Source organism: Paracoccidioides brasiliensis, assembly GCF_000150735.1.
Source record: "Paracoccidioides brasiliensis Pb18 unplaced genomic scaffold supercont2.6, whole genome shotgun sequence".
Taxonomy (NCBI): Eukaryota; Fungi; Ascomycota; class Eurotiomycetes; order Onygenales; family Ajellomycetaceae; genus Paracoccidioides; species Paracoccidioides brasiliensis.
Window position 1 is genome coordinate 52487 of NW_011371363.1, and position 25399 is coordinate 77885.

General features: G+C 45.9%; 7 protein-coding genes across 7 annotated transcripts; 3 read left to right on the forward strand and 4 right to left on the reverse strand.

The window, feature by feature from the left end:
• Positions 1-383: 383 nt before the first annotated feature.
• Positions 384-1570, reverse strand: PADG_05112 (uncharacterized protein; the record flags this gene model as incomplete). The annotated part of the gene is made up of 2 exons (XM_010762574.1): positions 384-1269; positions 1326-1570. The coding sequence occupies 2 exons, from the start codon at positions 1568-1570 to the stop codon at positions 384-386; spliced, it is 1131 nt and encodes a 376-aa protein (XP_010760876.1).
• A 421-nt stretch (positions 1571-1991) lies between these two features.
• On the forward strand, positions 1992-4633 carry PADG_05113 (polynucleotide 5'-hydroxyl-kinase; the record flags this gene model as incomplete). The annotated part of the gene is made up of 5 exons (XM_010762299.1): positions 1992-2007; positions 2073-2412; positions 2471-2535; positions 2631-2947; positions 3008-4633. 5 exons carry the CDS (start codon positions 1992-1994, stop codon positions 4631-4633), a joined length of 2364 nt encoding a protein of 787 aa, XP_010760601.1.
• Positions 4634-9924: 5291 nt separating this feature from the next.
• PADG_05114 (uncharacterized protein) lies at positions 9925-10495 on the reverse strand (the record flags this gene model as incomplete). Its single annotated transcript, XM_010762300.1, has 2 exons — positions 9925-10038; positions 10118-10495. 2 exons carry the CDS (start codon positions 10493-10495, stop codon positions 9925-9927), a joined length of 492 nt encoding a protein of 163 aa, XP_010760602.1.
• Positions 10496-14674: 4179 nt separating this feature from the next.
• Positions 14675-16108, forward strand: PADG_05116 (uncharacterized protein; the record flags this gene model as incomplete). The annotated part of the gene is made up of 1 exon (XM_010762575.1): positions 14675-16108. The coding sequence occupies one exon, from the start codon at positions 14675-14677 to the stop codon at positions 16106-16108; it is 1434 nt and encodes a 477-aa protein (XP_010760877.1).
• Positions 16109-19445: 3337 nt separating this feature from the next.
• Positions 19446-20869, forward strand: PADG_05117 (uncharacterized protein; the record flags this gene model as incomplete). The annotated part of the gene is made up of 2 exons (XM_010762301.1): positions 19446-19574; positions 19673-20869. The coding sequence occupies 2 exons, from the start codon at positions 19446-19448 to the stop codon at positions 20867-20869; spliced, it is 1326 nt and encodes a 441-aa protein (XP_010760603.1).
• A 468-nt stretch (positions 20870-21337) lies between these two features.
• Positions 21338-22418, reverse strand: PADG_05118 (eukaryotic translation initiation factor 3 subunit K; the record flags this gene model as incomplete). Its single annotated transcript, XM_010762576.1, has 2 exons — positions 21338-21932; positions 22252-22418. The coding sequence occupies 2 exons, from the start codon at positions 22416-22418 to the stop codon at positions 21338-21340; spliced, it is 762 nt and encodes a 253-aa protein (XP_010760878.1).
• A 630-nt stretch (positions 22419-23048) lies between these two features.
• PADG_05119 (uncharacterized protein) lies at positions 23049-25285 on the reverse strand (the record flags this gene model as incomplete). The annotated part of the gene is made up of 5 exons (XM_010762302.1): positions 23049-23381; positions 23463-23778; positions 23849-24162; positions 24232-24932; positions 24985-25285. The coding sequence occupies 5 exons, from the start codon at positions 25283-25285 to the stop codon at positions 23049-23051; spliced, it is 1965 nt and encodes a 654-aa protein (XP_010760604.1).
• Between the last annotated feature and the right edge of the window lie 114 nt (positions 25286-25399).

Genomic DNA, 25399 nt, shown 5'->3' on the forward strand with positions numbered 1-25399 from the left:
GATAACCAGGAATTGAGTGTTGTTTGGATATTTGGATTGTTGGATACTAGGGGTTTGGCGAGCTTGGAGCTTTTATTTTTTTTTTGGGAGGGGCAGTTAGGGTTTGTCATGTGATGTGGTTCACTTCAGGTCGATTTATTGAACCGCATCGGGGAAGATATTTTATTGACATGACATGAGATAATCACCTTGGAGGAGACTATGAGTAGGAGTTCCGTGGAATAGGGCAGGAGAACCTGCAGCTATGCACTGCCATTGGCTTATCTCATCGACTGGATGTTATGAAATTTTTAATGACAATCACAAAATGGGCAGCTCTCCCTAGAATGAAAACGAATATAACTCGTTATTAAAAATGCTGGTATTCAAATAAAAATACACTGTTACGACGTCAATGCCTGTTTTCTTCGCTTTCTCTCTTCCTTCCGTGCCCTCCGTTCCTGGCTGGTCTCATTCCTATGCTTCTTGTTGCCCTTCTCCCTGAGTTGCTCTCCTGTCCTCCCTCGCGCTATTCCTGCATCCACAGCATTTTTGGATCTGGGAGACGGAGCCACATCTTCGGTTAGCGAGATGTCCTCCGGGCCACCGGCTGCGGAATGCGAATGTATCCTCTTGTGTTTCTTGCGCCGCTCCCTTTGCTCATTATCCGGTTCCACCTCCATGGACGACTTCCTCCTCTTTTTGCCTTCTCCGTCCAGTGATAACGTTGGAGGCATGCGGAACGAAGCTCCCTCTCCCTCTGACTCCTCCGAGCCAAACCCAGATGTTTCCGGTTCGTCTTCTACTGAAGCACCAAAGGGTTTATACCGCATTTTTAGATGCTTTGGCTGTTTCCGGACGGGCTTTGTTAGTTCACTTATTTGAACAGATTGTTCTGAATACGTAACGCCATTTGCCAGGTCAACTATGCGCTCCAAGTGGAAAGTTTGCGCGATGTTAACGTGGCTTCTGTGGTAGGTATTGCCCTCCTTGTCTGGTAGGAGAAGTGCTTTGTTTTTATCCGCTCCCATTTGGCCTTCGTGTAATTTATAATTAATCCCCTTATGATTGAATATCGATTGTCCCTGAGCCACGGCATCAAACGCAAACTCCTGTATCGAGTTCATCGGAACGGACGCAGGAGCGGTAATGTGCCATAGTTGTTTCTCTCGTAGATCTGAGAATGCTTTCGAAACGTCTGACGATCGTGGTGCCATTGTCGGTATTACTTTAAACCCATCGGGGGCTTTGAACTCCTGTGCTGGTACCGCAATGGCTAGAGTAGAAACCCTTCAACAACTATTCGTTAACGGAGCCACAGTGATTAGATACCACAAAATACTCACATTTCAAGCGCGCTAGGTTCTTCTCCATCTGAGCTTTCACTTTCTTCTCCGGGCTCCGACTCTGAACTTGGAGAACTTGATTCCGGATTTGCCTTCTCTTTGGCTTCAATTGTCAACTGTTTCTTCGGCTTTGTCTTCTCAATTGGTTTCTGCGCTGAAGGTTTCGTTTGCAGTTCTGACTCAGAGGACTCTTCGCTACTGCTATCGCTGTCCGTAATAATCTCTTTACTCAGTGGAGGAGCCATATTTGTGTATTCGACGGGGTACAACGGAGCTATGCGTGGGTGAGGGGAGAGAGTAGATCGAGGGCAAGCGGAGGGGAAGAACCTCTTAACTTAATATCTAACCATCGATAAAACTGAATATATAAAACTCAACAATGATCGCCTTATCCAGAAATAAAGTCTGCAACCGTAGCAGTGATGTTCGACAGCCTTTCATCTGCCTGTTCCTGCAACTTGCGATGACTTTTGTTTGTCCAAGCTTTTTTTTTTTAAATGGATCTCGTTGGACGTTGGACGCTGTGCACGGACCACCTTGAAAGTTCTCTCCGCCGCAACTTTAAACATCAAGCGGTTTGGAAGAGGTTTTGAAGAAGAAACCTCCAGGCTCAGCAGCGGCACTGGAAAACCAGCATTTGGTTTAATTATGAAAAGAAAAGGAGATATGCGATCTCAATCAGGTATTCTGTGCCATTTGTTTCCCATTCTACCTGAAGCGAATACATATTAACAGTTCTGTATTTAGCTCCTGTCAGCGCATTTGCAGCCCGAAGGTCGCGGCAAAACTCAGTGGCAGTTCGGCAAACTACAGCTACGGTTCCTGAATCTATTTTAAGTGAAGAACCCCCATTGAAAAGGACAAAAACTTCCTCTTCGAGACGTTCTTCGAGAGATAATTCCGATAAAAGACCCGTATCGCAGAGTGAAAACATCACAAAAGGGAAATCCAACTCCGCTACACCGGCATTATTCAGGGCGGAAAGCTCAGACAAAATATGCGCTACGGAAACGGCTGGATATCAGAGTGACAGTAGCGACGAGGATGACGATGTCGAAACAGAGGTTAGCAGTGATGACCAAGAGAGGTATGCGACGCCACTCCAGATCCTTCAAAATCGTAAAAAGATATTTAACGGATTATAGTGATGCACATTTAACAAATGCTCCGGCAGACTTTCAGAACTTCCTTTTATCTAAAAGTCGCCTCTGTAAGAGCAGTGTTATATATCGTACGGAAAAGGCGATATGTATTCGTTTGAAGCTAAAAATGGTAGGTTTCCTCTTCTTGACGTCTACAAAACAGTGGCTAACAATGGGAAGAATTTGGCACTCATAGGCCAGTACGACCTATGGGTTAAGCGAGGTGTGGTTAGCATAATGGGAGCAAAATTACATCCAAGCCCTCGTCTATATAGAGTCTATGCACCGTCCACGCACTCTCTTCCAGTGATAAGATGTGTTTCTGGAGTAGACGGCTATGCAGAGGTTGAGATCAGATCTTGCAACAATGGGCTGTACCGTTTGAAGAATCTCTCAGACCTGTATCATCGGATATGCAATAGCAAAAAGCCAGTCCCTGGTTCGGTTCTGCAGACGGATGGATCGTTCTCATTCTCTATTGTAAGCCATCTTTAAAGGGTTACATCTTCTTTTCTTCATAGGATTCTAACGATCCAATAGCTTCATTCATCTTCGGATGACCCCCTGAAAAGACATCTGCGGCCCCTGCATCTTGACAGAAAATGGAGCACGTCCATACAGACCCTCTCTCAACGAGGAGCGGCTCTTCGAGTACTAACCTGTGGTCCCAAGGGGTCTGGAAAATCAACTTTCAATAAATATCTTCTTAATCACCTACTGACCCTACCCCCATCGGATGGTAGTTTACAACAGGGCAAACGTGGAGTCGCTTTTCTAGATTTAGACCCTGGTCAGCCTGAGCTGTCCCCAATGGGCCAGGTCTACCTTGCCTGTCTACATACACCAATCCTTGGACCGCCGTTCTCGCATCCTACCATTGATTCTCCGTCCGATGGCTATATTATAAGATCTCATTATATTGGAGCCTCCTCGCCAAAGGACAACCCAGACCACTACATTGTGGCAACAATGGATCTGATGAACCGCTATCATAAGTTGCTCCAAAGTTACCCTCAATGTCCCCTTGTCATAAACTACCCTGGGTGGATTTTTGGCCTTGGCTTGGAGATTGTCCTTTCATTCCTTACTTCATTGGGGCTTTCTGATGTAGTATATATGAGCAATAAAGGCCCAGCTGAAGTCGTAGAACCGCTTACCGCGACAGCCTCGGAGGCTGGGGTTCTCATGACCATACTTCCATCTCAGCCCACAGACTTTGTGACCAGATCCAGCGCACAGCTGAGGTCCATGCAAATGATTTCTTACTTCCATTCGACACAGCTAAAGACTAGTGAAAGAACCTGGTCCGATATCCCGCTATGTTTAACACGACCAGTGACTGTTAACTATGCCGGAACCTCACCGGGGATTTTTGGAATAATGGTGACGGGTTCACACCATGACCTGGACATGCTGAGCGATTTGTTGGATGGAGCCGTTGTAGGAATTGTGGCAATCGAAAGCCTTAATGCAATCGCGACTGGAAAAGAGCGAGATGCATCAGATGACAATGTTGTCACTGACCACAACGGCCAAATTAATGAGTCCAATTTGGATCCCGACGGCGATTTGCCAATAGACACAGATGTCACATTAAACAAAAGCCAATCGCCATCGTCGCCAATCGATCCACCGCATCCTAGTATCACCCGCACCCCACACGACAACCTCCCGCACTTATTCGTTGGCAATGGTGCCTGTACACCGCTCGACCCCAGCCTATCTTACTGTCTAGGCCAGGCAATTATCCGGTCCGTAAACCCTCAAACACAGACTCTCGACCTTTACACCCCCATCCCACCCCATAAAATCCGCGATGCGTTGGAGCAAGGACACCATATAATCCTAGTTCGAGGCCAGGTGGACAATCCCAACTGGGCCATTTCCGAGGAGTACTTTTCCGCACGTGCTGCACAACGTCGGTACCGAAGAATGATCGCGAAAGAGAAGGCGGAGGGAATAAAACTTGATACAGCAGAGCGGGAAAAACGAGATGCTGTGTCAGAGCGGTTGCGGGAGCGGGTGCGGAGAGCGGGTAACGTACCCTGGATGAGTTTGAATGAACGTGCCAGGGATGCAAAGGAGAACAGCGTCAAGAATATGTGGAGACTATGGAAGATGGCATATCCTTCAGATTCGCGCAGTGGGAGCGATAAGGAATGGTGATTTACACTGCATTTGCATTGCGTCGTCTAAATTTATACCAGAGGCACGCACCTGTGTGTGTCCTTTCCCGCAGTTCAACGTGCTGTATCGATGGATATATGCACAGTACTCACATACATACATCATTTAGCGCATCGATGTTACTTAACTGGAAAGCGTATGATTTGAATTTTTATTGTAATTGGAGACCACAATCGAGCTGTGCAACTCCAGGATGAAAGAGGACCTGAACTCTGACACACGGAAACATTCTCCTATCTCTTCCAAGTCTTATAATATTTGCCTAACAAAGAATTAATGAATATGTCACCAGAACCGAAATTTTCAGTGGTCGCAATGCCAACTATCAGAGACACAGTTTCCACGCCCTTTACGGCTTCTTTGTTGAGGCTGATGTTTAGGTGTGTACTAGCAGAGAAACACTGACAGGCCTTAGGACGCTGAACTTGAGTAAACCGTGATATTCGAGAACTTCTTACATCTACCAGATTTTCAGTTATCCCTCAGCCTGTCCTTCGCAGTGTGTAATGGCTTCCAGTTCTTCCTTATAGGGCTGTGTAAGAGTAACTCTGGCCGCTATCGAGCCTGCATCCCCTGGTCCTGGCGCTGCTGTGTTGCAACTATGTACTGAGTACCGATAATAATAATGTTGCATTCCGTATCAGTGGGCTTCGCAAGACGGTATACAGAAGTAATTAGTGTTTAAGCTGGATCTCTTGGTGCGATTCTTGTAGCGCCGAAATCGAAGTCTTCGCTGTGTTTAGCGCCCGCGATTCGAAACTGAAACTCTCCTGACGTCCACTCCCTCTCGCGTGACTTTAAAGGAACCAAAAGCACGAGAGGGACGAAATAGCGATTGGAATGAAGGTTAAAAGCGGATGAGCAACCACGGGTGGAATTGCAGCGCTGAAACATGAATGCCAAATATTCAAGCGGCCCCCTCAACCATCCACCTTGTAGGGAGGAACAATGCTGGCACAAGTCCCTCAGGCATCTACTCAAAGCCCTGCCAGGACCAGATGTAGAACTCATTCCCATGGGAAACCCAACATGCGCATAATACGCTAAAGCTAGTAATGAATGGGGTTGTAGAACAGAACAATTTGACCAAGTTATCAAGCAGTACCTGGCCATCCGGCGGGATAAATTAGAAGCGGCCACACATGTATCACTAACTAGTAGTTATCGAATATAAACACTCATGACCAACAAATCAACTAGCTTCGGATCGGCAATCCTCATTCACGGCAGGAAAAGATGGAAGCTTTGAAACAAATGCTAGAGGGAACTGTAGCTTTCATCTTCATTAATTAGAACGAAATACATTTAGGAGCTAGGGGATGACTAGTCCTGGGGTGGGGCACCACAGTAGACGGCTTTGCGCACCGGGCAATTTACATGACTGAGTGGAAGGATGAGATATGAGGAGTTCTTGATGGCGTATTAAAGGGCGTGGGGTGCTGAGTTGCAATATCGGAACTCTTATCGCAAACATCAAACTCCGTACAAACTCTTGCCCTTGAAATGAATTGATCCTCTCTCCTTGCACACTGTGCATATTCAGTGGATTTCAGTTGCGTCTCCAATAGTTACCTTCAGGCTCATGCCGCACTCAGGAGACAACAAAGGAGAGTGAGTATACGACACATCCTATTTCCCCCACCCGCCCATCACATTCATATGGTGATCGCCGGCATCGGGATCTCAAAGCTTAAACTGATATCTCGATCACCCATCAGCACCAGGGAAATCTTGATTCCGGAGTCATACCACATCAACAAATGAGAGATAGATCTTGCTGAGCCTGTTGGTGATTGATGGCGGGAAAACGGTACATTTGTACGGCACACGCAGCTAGGATTAGCAAGGCACTGGGGTAGCATTCTCGATGAAAGTGGTCAGTTAGAGACTTCGCACCAATCCTGAGCATTCAAATTATTTATTTGCGCGTGACCAACTTCAAGATCGGATCTGGGAACAGTCATGGCGGACTTTGTCAGAGGCTGTCATACCGTCGATGAAGTTAAAAGTTTCATCTCGTAGTTATCTGTGTAGTTACCCGTAGGCAGAGTTAAAAAGTTGACGTAGCCAGGCGAACCGTTAGTTATCAGGTTTCCCAGGCTGTGAAAGCCCTTACTGTTTTACTGTATCTGATCCGCGCTGTCCGTTGCTTTTTCTCTCTTTCAGACCCTGCATCATGCAGAAAAGCCTTTTGGGTGTTGACTGAGAACTTGAATTTGATGTTGTCTCAGCCATCATTGAGCGGTGTCCATCCAAAGCCAGGATCCGATCATCATGGGGATCCCGAATCATTTAACTTGGCGGATAAGATATTCTATCCGCAAAAACCAACACCTAATTTTGGAGGGAGTCCGTTATCTCAGCTTCCACCTTGCCACTGAACTGCTCCAAAGGTCGGCAATAAAATAGGACAGATTCAGGATTCCAAGCGGGATATCGACAGATTGGGAAACTCATTAACTAAGTGATTGGTGATTGGAAGGAGTGGAGATTTGACCGCCAGATTCAGTATATCAGAACATCCGTCTCGTTCAAATGGGATACCACGGACTTAAAACAAAGAAACACGACGGAAAAGAGGCAGAGATTCCATTGAGATCCATGATCAAGCATCCTGCTTCATCACATCTGTATTAAAAATCTGGAATTATGAAGTCTCGTTCTGCATATAGCCTGGCAGCAATGCATGTCGCCAGACTGACTCGATGCATTAGGTCGTATAGTTACCCTTACGCGTTTGAGTATTTATGTTCGTCGTCCCGTTTTGATTTCTCTGCGCGCAATCCATCCTTTATCCTGCAACAGGCCATATGCATTTTTATGCAGTGGGGGCAACGGCGGTCAAGATGATATCAATATCTGCCACATAATCCCACCTGTTAACAGAACAGCAGAGCAAAAGCAAGGCTTTGAGCTTGCAAGGATAAATATGCCACGAGAATTGTCGCGAGTTCAATCGATGTATCACATCTATCCAGAAACGGGGATGTCCCGATGTCAGGAAGAATTTGTCTCCCCACCATATCAAGCGCCAGCAGGAAGGTTGCGAGGCAGCAGCTATTGCTTAACCAACGAACCCCTCTTACACGACATGGATGATTTTGTCACGAGTCTGTCAAAATCCAATGATATCCAAACCGTAACACAAGGATCATGGGCCACGAGGTGTTGATTGAACTCTCGCCGTTATACCAAGACTGGGTAGCCGGGAATGGCCGCAATGGACGAAAGGATAACTTATAGCGTCGGCAGTGGATTAGACAAGTTTTAGTGCTGGGTCCTTACTTGAGATGACATACATATCTTAGCGGAATTTGCATCGACGGGCCAAACAACGCTTTCTGTTGAGGTGTGGCTCGGTGCCCAACACCCCTCGTGCGCAACTTGGACCATTGGCCATCGAAGATGCTTCCGCTCTAAGAGCATATTTAACTCCAGTTTGTAACTACCGTTTATGGACGGTAGTTAGATGAGAGCTTATAATTGCAACATCTCACTGCCCTTCCCCGACTAGACTTCATGACAAATTATGTAACTACTCTGTAGGTAACTAGTTATGTATAATACGTTAATTAACAAACAAACACACGGTTCTATAAGTTCTCACGAGGGAACGTCGTCGGGGAGGGGAGGTGGTTCATTCCGATCAACTTGAAACTTTTCGGCCTCCTGTCAACTGAAACGACTGGTTTATCCCATCGGAACTAGATCCACCCATGCCATTCTCTCATGCCTTCAATCCCTTCCACACGTGGAGAATGCTGGGGTGGACTCAAACATTCAATCCAGAGGTCTCCAGCCCCCGCACAATAATGGATGGAAACACAGCGCAACGAAAACACTAGACACCAACCACGGCAGGAGAGGGGTAGGGGTGGGGTTGTTGGATTTTCCTATCTCCGCCGTTTCAAGGGTTCGGTGGTTTATGGGAAGCTTGTGGACAGCAGTAGGGAAGATCTCGTTTGGTTCGTTCAAGACATTCCCAATCATACAAAACCCGAAGTCGAACCTGTCGAACCTGCAAATCCCGTGGCATTCTTGACAGGTCTGGTCGGACATTCTTGTTTGATAGTTTCCAGACATAACTCAACTTACGACTGTTGAGCCAGTTAAAATCCAGACAAACCTTAACTATCACTGGCAATCTAAAAATCCTGTGGATGATCCATCTGCCGTTAACTGAATACAACTCTGAGACACAACCATTGTCAGTACCGTTGGTCAAAGCTTTTATTATTATTCGGTAAACTATAGGGAATATCTTTGTGGAAAAATATAACTAGATTCATAGGCTAATCTCTACTTTTTTTTAAGGGAGATGCCAAATGGATAGAGGCAAAACACAGCTCTCGTTAACCATTTCTGCTGGCTCGAGCGGATCTTGTCGCATTTCCCCTTTTGTTCCCTCAGTGCCGTTCGACATAAATATATGATTAACTAAAAAAATGTCTCCCTATGAACATAACAGTACTTCATATATATTGGACTAGTTATATTTTTAGTTTGTAAAACTCTACAAATAACTACAGGCTATATTTCATGGAGACTTCCCCGTCACCCCGCCCGCCATCTTGCAAAGTCCCTCTCCAACAGAGAATAGAATGAACGATAATAGGGTTTCCTAGCTTGCAATGCCATGAGGGGCAGAAATACTTTTAGTTAACCAAATGTTGTTCCTCAGCAATAACATACTGACGGAAAGGGCGGGATATCCGGCATTGGTACCCAAAGCTTGTGAAACCCAGAACTCGTGCAGTGGAAGCGAGGCCACAAGTACCAGTTTACATACTCTAAACAACCGTGGATTTGCGATTATACTTCTGTATCGTTGAGATTTTTCTAAAAGGAAACGTCCAATTAAATGTACATGAGGAATCTTTGCAGTCACCAGCACCCAACTGCTCCTTGTCGGTCATAGTTGAATATCATGTATCGTGCTCTTTCTAACTTCTAAGGCTAGATCTCAATAGCTTTCAACACCCCTCTAGTGCTACGCCTTTATGTTACAACCTTAACCTGCTTATTACATCATTGCCCGGTACCAGTTGAGATTCTCAATTGGGTTTTCTCAGGCAACGAACGTAGATTCCTTCGGAGAAACTCCAAACATCCCTTTTCTTTCCCTTTTCTTTCCTTTTTTCTTTTTGTTCTCTTCCTCGATGTCTTCCGCCAGCCGTTCAAGGGAGAACACTCCGAAGATTGAACATGTATTCACATACCCGTGTTGTTCCCACCGTAGACAACTCACCTCACTTCGTTCTAGAAGCTGCTCAGGAGGAAGGTCCCATGATAGCAGCCATCTCCGCACGGTGGTGCGTATCGTCCAAAAGTCGTTGATCATTCCTGGCTTTGAAGAATGTACGCCCAGCTACGGAGGTGCCAATCTAACCAGATAGTTATCAAAATCGAAAGCATGTTAATTAAACCTGTCAAAAAGTAACAAAAGGGTAAATCCCACTAAACCACCATAGCAATGCTCCAAATATCAACTTTAATGTCCCAATTTATGTTGAGGATATCCTCTTGTGCCCTGTAGACATCTGGCATAATAATATCTTGTCCTCTGTGATTTTCATCTGCGAGTCTGGCCTCGCCAAAATCAGCTATAAGTGGTAGGCGAGGAGGCGTACATGGAATACGCCAGCTCTTGTAAATGACACGATTGATGAGAACCTTTCTCGGCGCGGGTTCTTTTAATTCAGCCTCTTCAAATACCGAGAACAGCCCAGCCAAGATGTATCGTAACAGAAGCTTTAAAAGTTCTAAAGTCGGAGTTTTAGGAGGCCGAATGTCAAGAACCTGTTCCAAACTCAATCCCAATGGATGTTGAACAGAAGGCATACGTGAGTGTCATGTGGGCCAATCACTCCAAATGGGTTGTATAGTTGTCGAAAGAGCTTTCTGCCAAGATGGCTAGATAGAGACTGAAGAGAGTTGAGATGACTGTAGATTCCAATCTCATCAGCGCTGAAACGTTTGTTGTGCTGTTCCCTAAGGAGGTTCCTATGTTTGAAGAAGTTTTCAAAGGTTGATGGCTGCCGGGGCCACTTAAAGGTTGCATCCTCACCGCCCGCATTTAACTGCGTCCTGGCAAAAAAGAGCAGCTTAACAATTTCTGGTCGCCAGAATGTAAATCAAGGGAGACAGGATTGACACAGAAAAGATCGGCAGTCTCCTGGAAAAGGACACATAGCAGAGTAATCGATATTCTTCGACAGAAGTGAGTGAGGAGGCGTAGTAGAGGAGGGTAGTAGTCGAAGTAGTAGATGTACATGTACATGTATGTAGTAAGTAAGAAGATTAATTAGTTAGTTAATATTATTAGATGGAAAACGAGGTAAGCGGAGGCTGCAACGAAGTGGAGAACGGGGATCCACTTCTTCTGGAATAGTTATCTGGTAACTACCTGCAGTTCTGGGCTCGGTAGACCGTCAGCGGCGGATGTGAATGGGGTAATATCTGGAGGGGCGAAAGAGGACCCAGGGTTCTGGGGTATCGAACAATACTTCTCGTTAACTAGGTCGTATAGTAGTAAACGGCAGTTGAAGAGTGTATTGACAGCGACATGCGATGGGGATGGAGGTTTGACAAATTAACTATCTGATGCCCAATGTGAAGGGTAAAACATTGGTTCATTGCGTAAGTAATTGTCTACGATACGTTAACTACAGAGATTGAGCGTGAAGATTGGGCATTACAATGATGATGTTGAGATTCCCTGCAATCCCATGTGACACTCGGTTTGTCAATGCCCAGTTGCTGTTATATCTCAAAGGGTGGTTAGTTAAAAGCTATACTGAGTATCTGGATGGTTGTTTGCAATGATGATGCTTTGATCTTGTTCCTTTAAGCTGCTATCCCATCCCATGGGCACCGAGCAATGAACGCAATTCAGGACTCTGCAGAGAGAACATCGCAAAAAAAGGGTACAATAAATTTGTCAAGTTTAAACCCTTATGCAGAACCCTGAATAAAAATTAAAATCCTATATCCAGTAAAAGCGACACTTCAGAAATCAAAGTAAGTAAAAATCAAGGTTTGGCACCTATTAACTATTTCTTATCAGTAATCCAGTTTCTCTTGGATATAGATATAAGAGCGCAATCAGATCGACCAATGTTTTTACTCTTCAAGATGCAATAGAATAGAAACCTGTTCTCCCCCTTCTTTCCTCCCCCTCCAACTCCTCTTCTTTCAATCTCTCACCTCTTTCCGCTAGATGAGGCGACAGACGGAATGGTCGTCACCCGCATAGCACGGGTGCCGACCGACTTAGACACACAACGCTTCGTAGATCGTATAAAGATCACCCTCTTAGCTTGCCAGGCAGAGGTCATAGAAAGCCCTACTTTTAGCTAGACTAAAATTTTCTTGATATCGTGTAACTATCAGAGAGTACCTACATATTTAGGTTCCTAGGGGTTATATGGCGTATGGCATGAAGGAAACAGGGTAAAATGATGTTGGGCATCAGGTACCTGTCTCTCTTGTCTCGTGTTACATTGAGAGGATGAAAGTTAGTCAAGAGGAGTGTTCTGAGTGCATTCCCTCTGTAGGACCGTTATGAGTTAAAAAAAAGGTAAGATGAAGCTGAATTTTAAAGATGATAAGGCAGCTCTCAAATTTATCATGTTTAATATTTTCACTTCCAATTCCGCTTTTTAGCTCTTTTTAGGTTTGTGATATAGAGATTTGCTTTTTCCTGTCATTTCTGCTGATTCCTAATCACCCACACTACGGAGGGGGTATGGGGGTGGCTGGGAAGGATGGGGTGGAATTGGTATATACTTAAAAGTTAGTTAAACAAGGATTCTCAAGGTAGAGCAAAAAACAACTCCCCAAAACATAACCTTACCTGGGTGCGGAACAACAAGTCCCGATAGCACAAAGCAATCAACTATTCCAAATGCAAACGACGGATCGGATGGATGATCCCTTATCTCTTCTCCTCCAGATTGCCCAATCTTTCAGTACGGGAGGTGGTTCCATCATCGCTCCATGCCTTCGTATCTTGAAACTGGGTATTTCCGATGGAAGCTAAGTAACAGGCTAGCCATGGAGCTAAGAAAGTGTCTGCGACAGACTCTCTGACCACCGAGGGCCAGACCATGGAAATTGATTTCGAGCATCGAATATTGAGAGGAACCTGGCCAAGCTCTCCCCGTCAGGCCTGTCACACATATTCTAAGCAAGTCAGACAATAATCTGTGTCTACGAGTCCAGGCGGAAGAACGGGCTGGTTATTCAATCGTGTCTTTCCACAGCCACCACAGCCACCAGAGCCACCAGCTGAACCAAGGTCCAATTCGAGTCAACAAACAGGGCGAATGAAGCGCTGCAGGAATGCGGCGGAAAGTTGAAAGGGCTGTTTGTTCTCTCTGGAAATAATAACTAGTTACGGAGTAGTTAACTGTTACAATTTAATAATAAGGGAGCACGGAGCATCTAGGGAAAAGAGAGTGCGGTATTCATCCTTTGGAATGCAAGCCTTGGTCTTGTCACAATGCTGGATCCCTGGTTTCGAGTCGCGGCGGTTTTCCATCTCTCCGGATCCAAGGAGGCTATAGGGCTTTGGGGGGGGATGTGAAATTCCGCTGCTCCGATTTGCTCCCACTCGTAGAGCCCCTGTTTACCGAGAGTAGTTGCTTTCCTTCTCGTCGTCTCAGCGTTTATCATAATAACACTACTACCGGGGTTTGCATTGGGGTTTTGAAGGAGTGAGGGGCTCGGGGAAGAATGACATATGTCTGACTATTTTATGTTGTTATGTTAAAGAGATGTAGCACGTATGTACTACGAGAAAGGAAGAGAGCCGCAAAGTGCTTCCTTGTATTAGGTGGTTAATTCCCTCTTGCTACTTGAATAAACTATCTATTTATTTTCTTCATTTCGTCTTCTTTTTCTTCTTTTATTTTTCCCTTTTATAATCTCTCGGGATTAGAATCCTATTTGAGACCTATTTGAGTGTGTATGGTTCGTACATGTATATATAACTTGCCTGGACTCCCTGTTTTCTCCTTGTCTCTCCCTCAATATCCACTCTCTTCTCCCACGCTATCCACCCGACTTAAACAGCCCTAACAACCTACAAGAGTAACCCGACAACCCGACTGCGCCATCCAACAATAATCACTGCTGCATTCTTATATCATCTCCCAATTCCCTCTCCACTGTTGACTTCACCCGTTCGCTCCCCATTTCCAGTCTCTTGGGCTGTCTTCACCCAGCTGTTGCGGAGGCGACTTCAGCTAAACCACCCGCCACCCAACCATCCACCGCCCCATCGCATCTCCTGTCGCATCTCCTGTCGCATCCTCTGATTGAAACTATGTCTCAATGTACAGGATGGCGGTGTGATTCTTACCCGGGCTTTTAATCCTCACATACAGCCTGTCATGGATTTTATTGTAAGTCTCCTCCCCATGGATTTCGCATCAAATTCCAGGAATCGTGTTTCAAATCCTCTTTCTTGCTTCTATACTATTGCTTTGGCCATCATCCCCCCCCCCAATGGATTGGAAGTGGCGGCTTGTTTGAAAGAGATGAACTATCTCCCTGCCCAGGCAAGCTACCTCGCTTCAGGAATGACGCCCATGGTGACCACACGGCCAGCATCGGTTAAAGAATGACACTTTCATTCAACTGCGTCGTCTCGCGCTTTGGTCTCGACATCACATTATCCTCTTGTGCTTTTGCATTTTGCGTTTTGCGACGTTGCTCATTGAGATCTATCGTTCAATACATGCTGGACCGTTCTGTTAAAGGATTTATTACTTCTATACCTATGCTCCAGCATATATAACGATACACTGCATCACGATATGCATCATAATATCTTTTGTTGCACACATACTACACATTTTGGACTCCATGATTCGTGTCAACTGTTTGTTTTTTTAAACATTCGGAACACCGTGTAAAAGTTGTATACTGACTTGCTCTTGGCGTCCTTTGAACCAGGTCTCCCTGACGCACTTCTGCGAAGTGCATGGCCCGACATCCGTTCTCTGTTCCCAAGTCATGCCCTCATCCTGCAACCGATGTTACTCCGATGCCTACGACATTTCCCCTACCGATACTCCCTTGTCTTCTCATACCGCCTCTCCTTCCTTACAGTCCCGTACCGTTGGACGAGCTGGAAAGCCAGACCAGCAATCTACAACACCTCCAGAAATCGGAGTTAGCACGTCTCTCACCGGTTGCACCTCCGCCAACCTCGACCCCTTGCCCTCTCCGCTCTCCTCTGCCCCGGCTTCCAGTCAACGATTAGAAAACCACCCCTGGTTCCTGAATCGATCATCTGGGCGCACTGATCCGGACAGACTTATTCGTAATGGTGGTACTGATAGCGAAACCTGCGCAAGCTGCAGCCTCACCGTTCCAAAAGGTGTGAGCAATCAACTCCCGCCAGGTGGCCCGGGAACCCTCAAAGAAGATGGCAAAACCAGAAATGGAAGCCCAGTCCTTCGCTCTCGGGAAGTCGTATACGCCTGTGCCGGATCCCACTCCGAATATGACGACGATCCACACCACCCACCCCATTCATCGCCAGCCTCTCTTCACTCCTCTTCATCGTCAGAAACGTCATGTCACACACACATCGTGAACTATCTATCCCTGCGCGGCCCTCCAAATCCCGATGATTACGCGCTGCTGCGCAACGCTTCCATCCGAACATTAAGCTGCGAACTCCTACCGCGTGGACTGTCATCTGGACCCTTATCATTCGGCGACTCCGCCTCTGGCTATACCATAGCCTACGTCTTCCGCCTACCCGATCCCATGGCCCGTGGTAAACGGCGCAGTTATGCCCTAATTGCGCTGGCGGGAAAAGATGCCGGGAGAGCTTTCCGTGCGTCCCCGGTTATATGGCGTGTCTTTGGTCGTATCGCAGCAAGTATCATTAATGCCGCGGAACGGTTCCAGGATACGGAGAAACGATGGGAGGAAGGGACCAGCAATGCTAAAAACAACAATACGAACAATAATAATACCAACAGTATGGCCAACGGTCGAAAATACACACCAATCTCCTCCTTTCTAACGGGCCGAACGCTGGATCCGGACGGCCAGCCAAGGCGTGCGGGACAGATCCGCGCACGCAACCTGGCGGAAATAGTCGGGAATGAGTATGTATTTCCGGAGCTGCATGCGCAATTTGTCGCGTTATTACAGCAGCTCTGTGCGATGTTTGGCGGCGGGTCCCGTTGTGGCCTGCAGGATGATCATCGGTCCGTATCGAGTTCATTCGAGGAGGAGAGTGATAATACGTTTTCAAGGAGGGCGTCGTTGTCAGGGGAGTCGATGAAGAGGGGTGGTGCTGCTGGTGCCAGAGCCGGTGCAGCTTCTAGGATGCAACGTGATTACAGAGCTGGTGATTCAGCTGCCGTGCTATTAGCGCCTGCACCGAAACCGATCCCTATTTCCCATCGTGGACGACAGGTAGTAGCCTAGGGTGGATTATTATATCATAACTCTTTAACCCAATCGATCGACACGACTTCATTTTTAACTCTCTACGCAAACATCCTTGGCACAAACCCGAATCCGCAATTCCATCCTACTTTTAGGGATCCCTTTTCCTCTTGACATTGCAGCGTTCAAGCGCCCATCGTTTTCATCTTTACATATTTTGCAGCTTACATTTCACACGGCTTTTTCCCCTCTATGGGCCCTTTTTTAATCATATACCTTCGAATCATATACCCTTTTCGACATCTTATCTATCTATTCCACCCTTTGACGCTGTTACGGCTTATTTTTTCTACGTACGTACTGTACATACGCACATGTATCAAAATCACATCGAATCGAATTTGCCTCCGAATGGATGGAGAAGAGAAGAGCGGATATTCCACGCCTTTGTTTCACTTTCTACTAAATTTTATTTTAATTATCACCTCGTTTTCTTCGTCTTTTCGACCCCTTCCCGACCCCTCCACTATTTCACCCTCTCACACGTCACCCACGTCACCACCATCTTAACGGTCTGACAAACAAACAAACGAGCAATTTGATTTTGTATCGCATTTTTCCAAATGCTGTTTGTTGTGTTCTGTTCTTGTGCAATTGCGAAGGCATGTGTATGTAGGGTACACATCAGACATCACAAGCTACCACTTTAAAGGATGAGGTGAATTTCTTCGCCTTTTTCATCACAAGCTTTCTGTGGTTTCTCTTCGTGCTCTGTATATTTTATTTTCAGGGGTACCTTTTCTCAGTTCTGAGTTATTTAGTCCCCCCTTTCCCCCGCTTTCCTTTTTTTACACTTCTTTCCAACGTTACCCAGGAAATGAATAGAGGCACAAGGGATGGTTGGGGGGTTAATATGGTTTTCTTCTTTTTCATTTCTAATCGTGCCTTTATTCTTCGGAGTAAATGGGAGGAAATGGGTGATCTGGCGAAATTCGGCGGTTTAGGTTTTGTTATCTATCATTCTGATTTGACTTTGTTACATTATAGAATATATTGCTGTGCTATTCTTGTTCTGGATAATTGTCATGAGCATTCTGTAAGCTCCCTTCCAAGCTTCACACTCATATTCATTGTTCGGGAGTATTCCTTGCTCAGTACTCAATCCATTAAGCCTCACTGGATCATCTTCTAGTTGCACTTCAGTAAGGAATGATTCAGCTCAACTCGATTCCAGAAAACTGCTTGACTCTATGCGAATTTTTAGCGCGATCACATGTTGCAGTAGTTATATATTGTTAAGATGGCACAGGTACAGCACAGGTACAGAACACGTCCAGCATTCTGGCCTCCCCCCCCCAAGAGCCTAAGAGACGACTGCAATGTGACCAAAAAGAGAAAGAGGAGGTATATAATTGGGTCTCACGCCTGGTAAAAGTGCTGCAAATGTGAGATCATAAGCTCAACATGGGGAATGTGACTGACGATGTAAACATCGGTTTTGTGGATTAGGAGAGATGAGCATGAAGCGGACAACATTGAGTGTTTAACCCATTGAATATTGTAGAAGCCAACCTTGATAACATCTGGAAGCACGTTTGAAATCCACCCATGAGCACCTGGGCGGTGATAACCGAGTTAAAAGGAAGGAGTCTTAAATGGTGTATAATGTGTATTTGTTGTTGGACCGACAAAGAAGCGGAGTGTGAGACTAGGTACCTAGATTTTGGGATAACTTCCATTGGAGCTTCAAGAAATTTTAGCCATTATGGTGAAAACCCGTGCATTGAATTGAGAGTCCCCGGGTCTAAATAACTATTCAGCTGCAAAAGGTCGAACATAGCCGAGTAGAAATATGGTTTTCGGGGTATTTGGGACACCCCCTGTCCATCGAGTATATAGATCGCGTCCCTGTTTTCATACCACCTAAATTGCTCGCAATCAAATAGAATCCAGAGCTCACAAAACCCAGTGTGAAGCGTCGCTAGTTAGGAAATGCCAGGCCCTGAAAACTACGGTCTTGTTCGAGATCTTCGCTGTATTTATGGGTGACCTGTTTCAAGAGATGAACCAATCGGACAGGAAGAGAGAGGAGCAGCTGCAGGGGAAATAGCTAGATTTGGCCGCAAGAGCGTGCGATAAAGCAATAAAAAGACACTTGCATCTGTAGGCTCTCCTTTTTGGTTGAAAGGCAGAGAAAAGTTGACAGCAGACAGGTTTCCACGGAATGCTAATGCGAAATGACTATACTTGCATATCAGAACTGCTGCATCCTAGAGCTATTCCTCTGCCTGTGGGAATTCGACCACCTGGGAGTAACACCATCAGAAGGCTTTGAATATCAACAATGTCGGGTTCGGAACCATTTTTTGGATCCCTCTTGATGAACCCGCGGCCGCCTGGATTCGTCTAGTTGAGAAGACAAACTAAGAGCATAGTTCACGAATAGGTAACACCAAGGGCTGGGACCTGCAGGTGATTCTGACCTCTGGATCCAGAAAACGGTTCCTCTATGGGGGGGAAGACCGAGACATAGCAGCGCTGCGCTGGTGGTTGGGGTGGCTGGAGGTGGTGCAACCAGGTACCTTGTGTCAGGATACCCAAATAGCCAATGTTGTATCAAACTGAGCTGTATGTTCCTTGCATCTGTCTGCTAACTGCTAGTAAAATAGGCAGTAAACAGCAGAAAGAGAATGTGCGCGGCTGGCTAAGTGACCAAGCGAATACTTAACTACATGGACCTGACACCTTGGTAGTGGATATTGGTAGTGTGTCTGCAGCCAGAAAATACGGGTTTCTGCTCTCTGTTTCACTCTGTAGCCTCACTACCTCCATTAAATAATCCATCTGCTGTTTGTGACCTGGCATCCTCCTTCCACCCACCAAAGAAGCGGTGTGGGCTTTTCTGTCCCCGGGGATGCAGGTTACTTTTGAACGTTTCCCAGTCAATAGCAGGAGTAAACATTCATTGTGAAGAAAGAAGTCGACAATACCGGTTCCAAGCCTACATGGATATTTAAAATAAATAAATAAATAAATAAATAAATAAAACCGATCACTATGCTGCTTGGGTTTAAGATGATCTTAATGTCCCGAACGTAAAATACTGCTTTCCACCTTGGGCAGCTTCGTCAGTTGTATAGTTATGTCATTGTAAAAGGCAAACCCCCTTGTATTCTTATCTTATCAATCGGACCGCATCTTATCACGTGAAGCAATAGTCTTCGTTTCTTTTTCTTTTTCTTTTTTTTTTTTTGCCGATTTGAAGTTGAAACTATCAACAGCGAAAGTTTAATCACATACTGTTCTCTGCAGCGTAGTATGGATCAATTCGTTTTTTGCAAACGGCGAGAATAGTATCTACCCGATTTTTGCGAAAATGGATTCGTATGATAGTGATTCATCTGGCATAGATGATGTCGGAGCCTACACCGAAACCAACGTACTTCTTGGATATGTAGATGAAGAGGTTTCTGACGATTCGATCAGTCACCTTGGCGGCTGGCCGGTACGGGGGTTTCTCACTTCATTTATTTTTGCTTATTTATTGTTTGCGTGTATATACTTTTGTTCACCTCTATCAATGCTAATGGACGAAGTTTACAGACATGGCTCGACCCCAAGACCCCACCACCAGGCGACTTCGCCAAATGTAAAGTCTGCAACAGCCCGATGCCGCTTCTCCTGCAACTAAATGGAGATCTACCGCAACATTTCCCTCACGATGAGCGCTGGCTGTATATCTTTGGGTGCCCTAAGAAAGCCTGTAACCGGAAACCGGGAAGCATAAGAGGCTTGCGCAGTGTAAAGAAGCATAAAATTGTCAATTCTTCGCAACAAATGCAAAATAACCAACTGAAGAAGATGGATCATGCACCACAGCCTATGCCAGCAGAACAGGAGAAGCTCAAGCAAGATCTGGGCGCCAGTCTGTTTGGTGCAGCGCCGTCCAACCAAGGGCAGTCAGCTAATTTAAATCCATTTTCAACCACCTCATCTCTCAGCCCAGCGAACCCCTTTGCTTCTCTCGACTCTCCCTCCATCCTCGCCGCAAAGCCCCCTCAAAAGCCTTCTTCCCCTCCTCCAACCACCGATTCCTTCCCCGAAAGCTTTGCCCAAAAACTCCGTGTCTCCTCCCCACCTCCACCAAATCCCTCGAAGGGCATGGCCGGTCCGCCGCTGCCATGGCCACCCCAATCTTCATTCCCAAAGCCTTATCCTCACTACCACCTCGATGCAGAATATGAAACCCTCTCCCGCCCCTCAACCCCCGCAGTATCAAACACGGCTGAAAGAATGGCCATTGAAGACGATACAACAGGTGGTGTTGAGCCAAAAGATACGTTCGAATCCACCATGGACAAATCCTTCCTGCGCTTCTCTACCCGTCTAGGTCATAACCCGGAGCAAGTCCTCCGCTATGAATTTTGCGGGACACCTCTTCTCTACTCAACCAGTGATGTTGTGGGGAAACTGTTCTCCCACACTTCATCCTCTGAGAAATCATCCCATATCAAAGTTGCCAGCAGCCGAACGGGGGGAAATTACAGTAGAATTCCCCGCTGCGAGTATTGTGGGCGCGAACGCGTTTTCGAGGTCCAGCTTACCCCCCATGCGATTGCGGTGCTTGAAGACGGACGCGAGGGAATTGGGCTTGGACCGAACGATGATTCGGGGATGGAGTGGGGGACTGTGATATTAGGTGTTTGCGCTGCGAATTGTGGCTTAGAGCATGAGGGATTGTTGGTGTGGAGAGAGGAGTGGGTTGGCGTCCAGTGGGAGGAATTAGCTGCTGGGAGGTAGTGAGGTGGCATCAACTTCAGAAGTATGCATTTGCATGGTTGGTAATTCATAGACATGAGGAAGGGGATGGGGAAAGAGTCAAAAGATCATCGACATTCGAGGTTGCCGGTGATTTACGAGATACAAAATTAAATTGGCTAAAGCAGGCTTATTGCTTGTTATGAAAAATATACCTAGAGCGTACATTAGTAGCTGGTTATACCGCACCTGCATACGCACTGCAGTTCGATGCCCACATGGCGAGATTAACGGAAGATAGCCCGTTGTGATCAAATGATTCAATTAAGTATATTTTTGCTTCCCTATTCCCTGGCATGACAATATTTCATTTCCGCATCAGAAGGAAATGCGGATCCCGCATAAACAGGAAATCTGACAAGAAATATTCAAGACATGATAACGAAAAAAAAAAAAATGAACATGTAGACTCAAATGGAAAAAGAAACAGACAAAGAGGCGAATTAAAAATCATACGGGTTGTTCGAAACCTCTCCGAAGAACTCGGCCAAACATCTCTATACCCACTTTCTCTCCCTTAATCTCTCCTCTGGCTTCATTCTCCTTATTCCTGGGGACTCTAGCGACTATACTCTTGAGATCTGGTCCCGCGCTCTTGTCCAATTCCCACCCGCAAACATCAACGACGAATTTCTCCAAACTTTCCAATCCATGCAAGTCAAGCCATTGAGCCAGAATGTCAGCGCTTATTTCACGGAATGCTTTGCCAACTTCGACAGCGATGCGAACGCGCACTAGCTCTTCAAACCCTGAAACATCGGCAACTAAATCCGCATACAGATCATCGGAATTGAGGGTTGACCAGAAGTGGGGGTATTGTGCGGATTCAAGGAGGGTGTTGAGGCGGGAGAGCTTTTGGACAGATTCGACAAAATCAGACGTTTGCATGGGGAGGGACGATGTTTTTGATGAGGCAAATGGCTGTGTGTGCGCTGGGAGGAGAGCGAGAGATAGAGAAAAGGCGGGTGAGGGGAATACGGTTAACGCTTTGGCGAGAATGTTGGTTGTTGTTTCGGTATGGAGGAGATGAGGATTGAATTGGTAGCTGCAGAGATGATGGCCGATGATAGGCATCCATACATTAGCAGTGCTTTCGTAGATTGGTACGAAAACAGAAAGATCTGGGGATGACCAATATCGTTTCAGATAATTTCGTATCCGCAGGTCAATTACCAGATATTGTATCAGGTAAAAATGTCTAGGCTAATAGGAAACGTGAATGTAATAGAAATTACGGAGTTCATCAGAGTAAGAGCATAAATAGATAGAACGAACGAGAACAGGATATCAAAAGAGTGGTATGATCACTAGTAATAGGGATTTCAAAATAGTCCCTAAACAGGAAGCCAAATAAAAGCGCTCACAGTTTCAGCAGTGCCAAGTTGGCATAGGCGTCGAATGTCCTGTCCTCGCACTGCTGCACGACATAATCTTGGAAGATGGTGGTGGTCTCTGGGTTATATCTGTCCAAACCATTGAGAATGGCTTCAATATGTTGCGGCCTCGTTTTGCACTTGTCGAACACAGCCATGATGCGCCCTTTCACTCTCTGGTGCCTTTTTGATCTTCTCTGATCCCTGTCCTTTGAGATATGATGCGTCGACTTCGACCTTGAATGTTCTCCCTCGTTATCGTCCCTGTGTTTGCCACAAATTGTTTGCGAGATACTCCAACGTATCAAAAGTGAAATCGAAGAATTTCAGTAGTTGAAGAGTCTGCATAAACACTTCGGTTGAAGTCGGTTGACGAGGATAAAGGAGAAGTCTGTCTTGGTAGTGTGTTGCAGTGGTTAATATAAAGATATTTGACGTTGAAGATTTTCAATTCAATGTTTAGTTCGCAAAATGGTTTGTGGTTGGGAAGGTCCAGCCGAGCTGGGTTCTGGCTAATGAGGAAACTATTCACGACTTGCTGACTAAGTTAGTTTAGTTAGTTAACTAGTTAATCGAACTTCAGTTTCATCGATACTTTGAAGTTGGACATACACTCAAAGTGTAATCTAGGGGAGACTCCAATTATGTTTTTAAGCAGCAATTCGTGTTTTTCAGACATAATATTATATTTCATTACTAGACGGGGTGGTAGTTGGAGCTTGGGTGTATGTACAAGTACATGACATCTATGAATCTTCTCTACACCTTTCATTCCCATATCTATCCATTTACAACTTTGCATTCTCCTTCTTTTGAGCGTCCAACCTCCCCCATATTCTCCTCGCATCCACAATAGTGGGCCAGATATCCCTCATGTTATTCATTTCACTATTTTTTGCTCCAGCAAAGAGCGCTTCATACGGGTCCATATCCGCTCTGGCCAATGCGCTATCCATTTCAAATTCCGTAAAACCGTACGCATCAATGATAGACTTTGCATACCCAGATAAGGTGTCGATTGCCCTGTCATAAGCAGACGAAAGAGTTTTGCGTTGAGACTCTGTCAGGGCGTAAGGAGCGTATATATCTTTGTGTGCCGATTGGAGGATTGAAAGAGAGAACTGTTTTGTTTTGGCAATCAGCGGAAATTATCGCAAGTATATTGTGTGCCTGGAAAAGGAGTTGCGGGAAGATATTCTTACCACTTGTGCAAGAGCCTCCAATTGTTGAATAAACTCGGTGCCAGAAGCCTCTTTAATCACCTCCCAGAATCCCCTCCAATAGACGAAATCGCAATGGGCCATGGTGAGTTCGTGAACGGCGAAGCTGGTGTCTTTGCCTGCTTCGCTAGCTTCCATATGAGTCTTTACCAGGGTTGCTAGGCGGCGCTCGAGAACCCATTGTTGGGCTTCAGTCTTGAACCAGTCGGACTCCGAAGATACGGAGAGCTTGATGCCGCTCTCAGGCTTTCTGAGGAAGCTTAGATAGGACAGGCTGGGAACTGTGTGCTCGGTTTTTCTACGATGGCAAATCCAGGTTAGCAATCCTGGGGTGATGTGTCGAGAGTTTTATGACAGGAGCACCTTACGCTTTATAGTGTTTATTGATGGCTCGCGGAACTTGCTGGGCAATTACATAGTTGTCACCTTCATATGTAACTGCATTGACGGTGTGAGCATACATCTGACCAAAACCAGACAAAGCACTATATCCGTGGCCTCCGCATGCAATTCTACAAATTTCAACTCCATTCGCAGTGATGTCAGTCGAGTAAACTTTTGCGCCTACGGTTTGCAGATGAAGATCTTCAAGTTGGGACGTGTTGCCCGTTTTGATGACGACCTCCGAGTACTCATCGAAAGCACGTTTGATGTTTTGTCCAACGAGGACAAGCGCCGTCCCCTAAACGTGTTTAAAATGTTAGCTTGACTTGTAATGGGTAACAGATCAAAGCAATCTGGAACTTTTTACCTTCGCAAGGAGTGGAAGAAGTCGATATTTGACGCTGGCATAGTTGAATACCATATTCTCCTCTTTCTGCCCTTCGATCCAGAATTGCTTTCGGAAGGTCGTATAGTGATAGGCTACTGCGACAGCCTTCAATAAATCGTATCCGGTAATCTCAGCCATAATAGCCCGCACGGTGATCATGGAGCCATATGAATGTTTTGTATTCTTTGGTGGAACGTATGTCCCATCTCGCAAAACCTGAGCATTCCGCGCCAGCATTTGAGATCGAGGGATTCTGACATTGTGGAACTGCATGGCACCATTATCCACCCCAACCATGCCCTGGAATACCTTAGGCCCCAGTTCGTAAATTTCTACCCCTGGCATCAATTCCTGCGTTTCCAGGTCGCGAAGCTGAGTGAGGAAAAGATGATTTCCGTATTCCTTCCCATCAATGATGAGACGGGCGACAACAATGGAATGAGTAGCCCAGATTCCCGTTGCTCCAATCCAATATTTGGTGCTGCTCACGGCCGGCGAGTTTATTATGAACTCGTCCGTTGCTTTATCAAAAGTAGCAGTTGTTTCAAGCCCTCTTAGGTTTGAGCCATGGCCAAGTTCCGTTTGGGCATACGATCCCAAGATCTCGAACCTTTCTGCCTTTGGGATCCAAATTGCCTTTTGCTCGTCCGTCATTTGGCGTTCAAGATTCGAAAGAAAGACTGCTCGGCTGTTAGATGTTAGGAGAATTGATATAAGCAGAGGTGATCATACTTCTGAACTGAGGTTGCACTGGGACGAAGTAGTCAAGCATCCGTACCGCATCGCGGAATTGGCTGCCTGTCCATTTTTCCCTATGCTTCAGCGTTATCAACTCGCGAGCCTGACTTAGAGCTCTCCTCCATGCGTCTTTCCGAGACAGCGACGGAATTGTCACATCAGTCTTGGAGAAAACGGGGTTCGATGTAAGAGCCTTCAGCAGCTTTTTGCGCTCCTCGAACTTCTCCTTCCCGCCCCATAAAAAGACGGAAAACGGAGTCTCATGGACATCATTGCTAATATTCCGCGACATCATGACTTAGCGTATTTATTGGAAAATGCCTCTTGCTGAAAAGCGCACATCTGCTAACGTTGCAGCAGAGCAGTTTATGATATAGTTACTAGGTTGAAACGAAGATTGAGGTCAAGG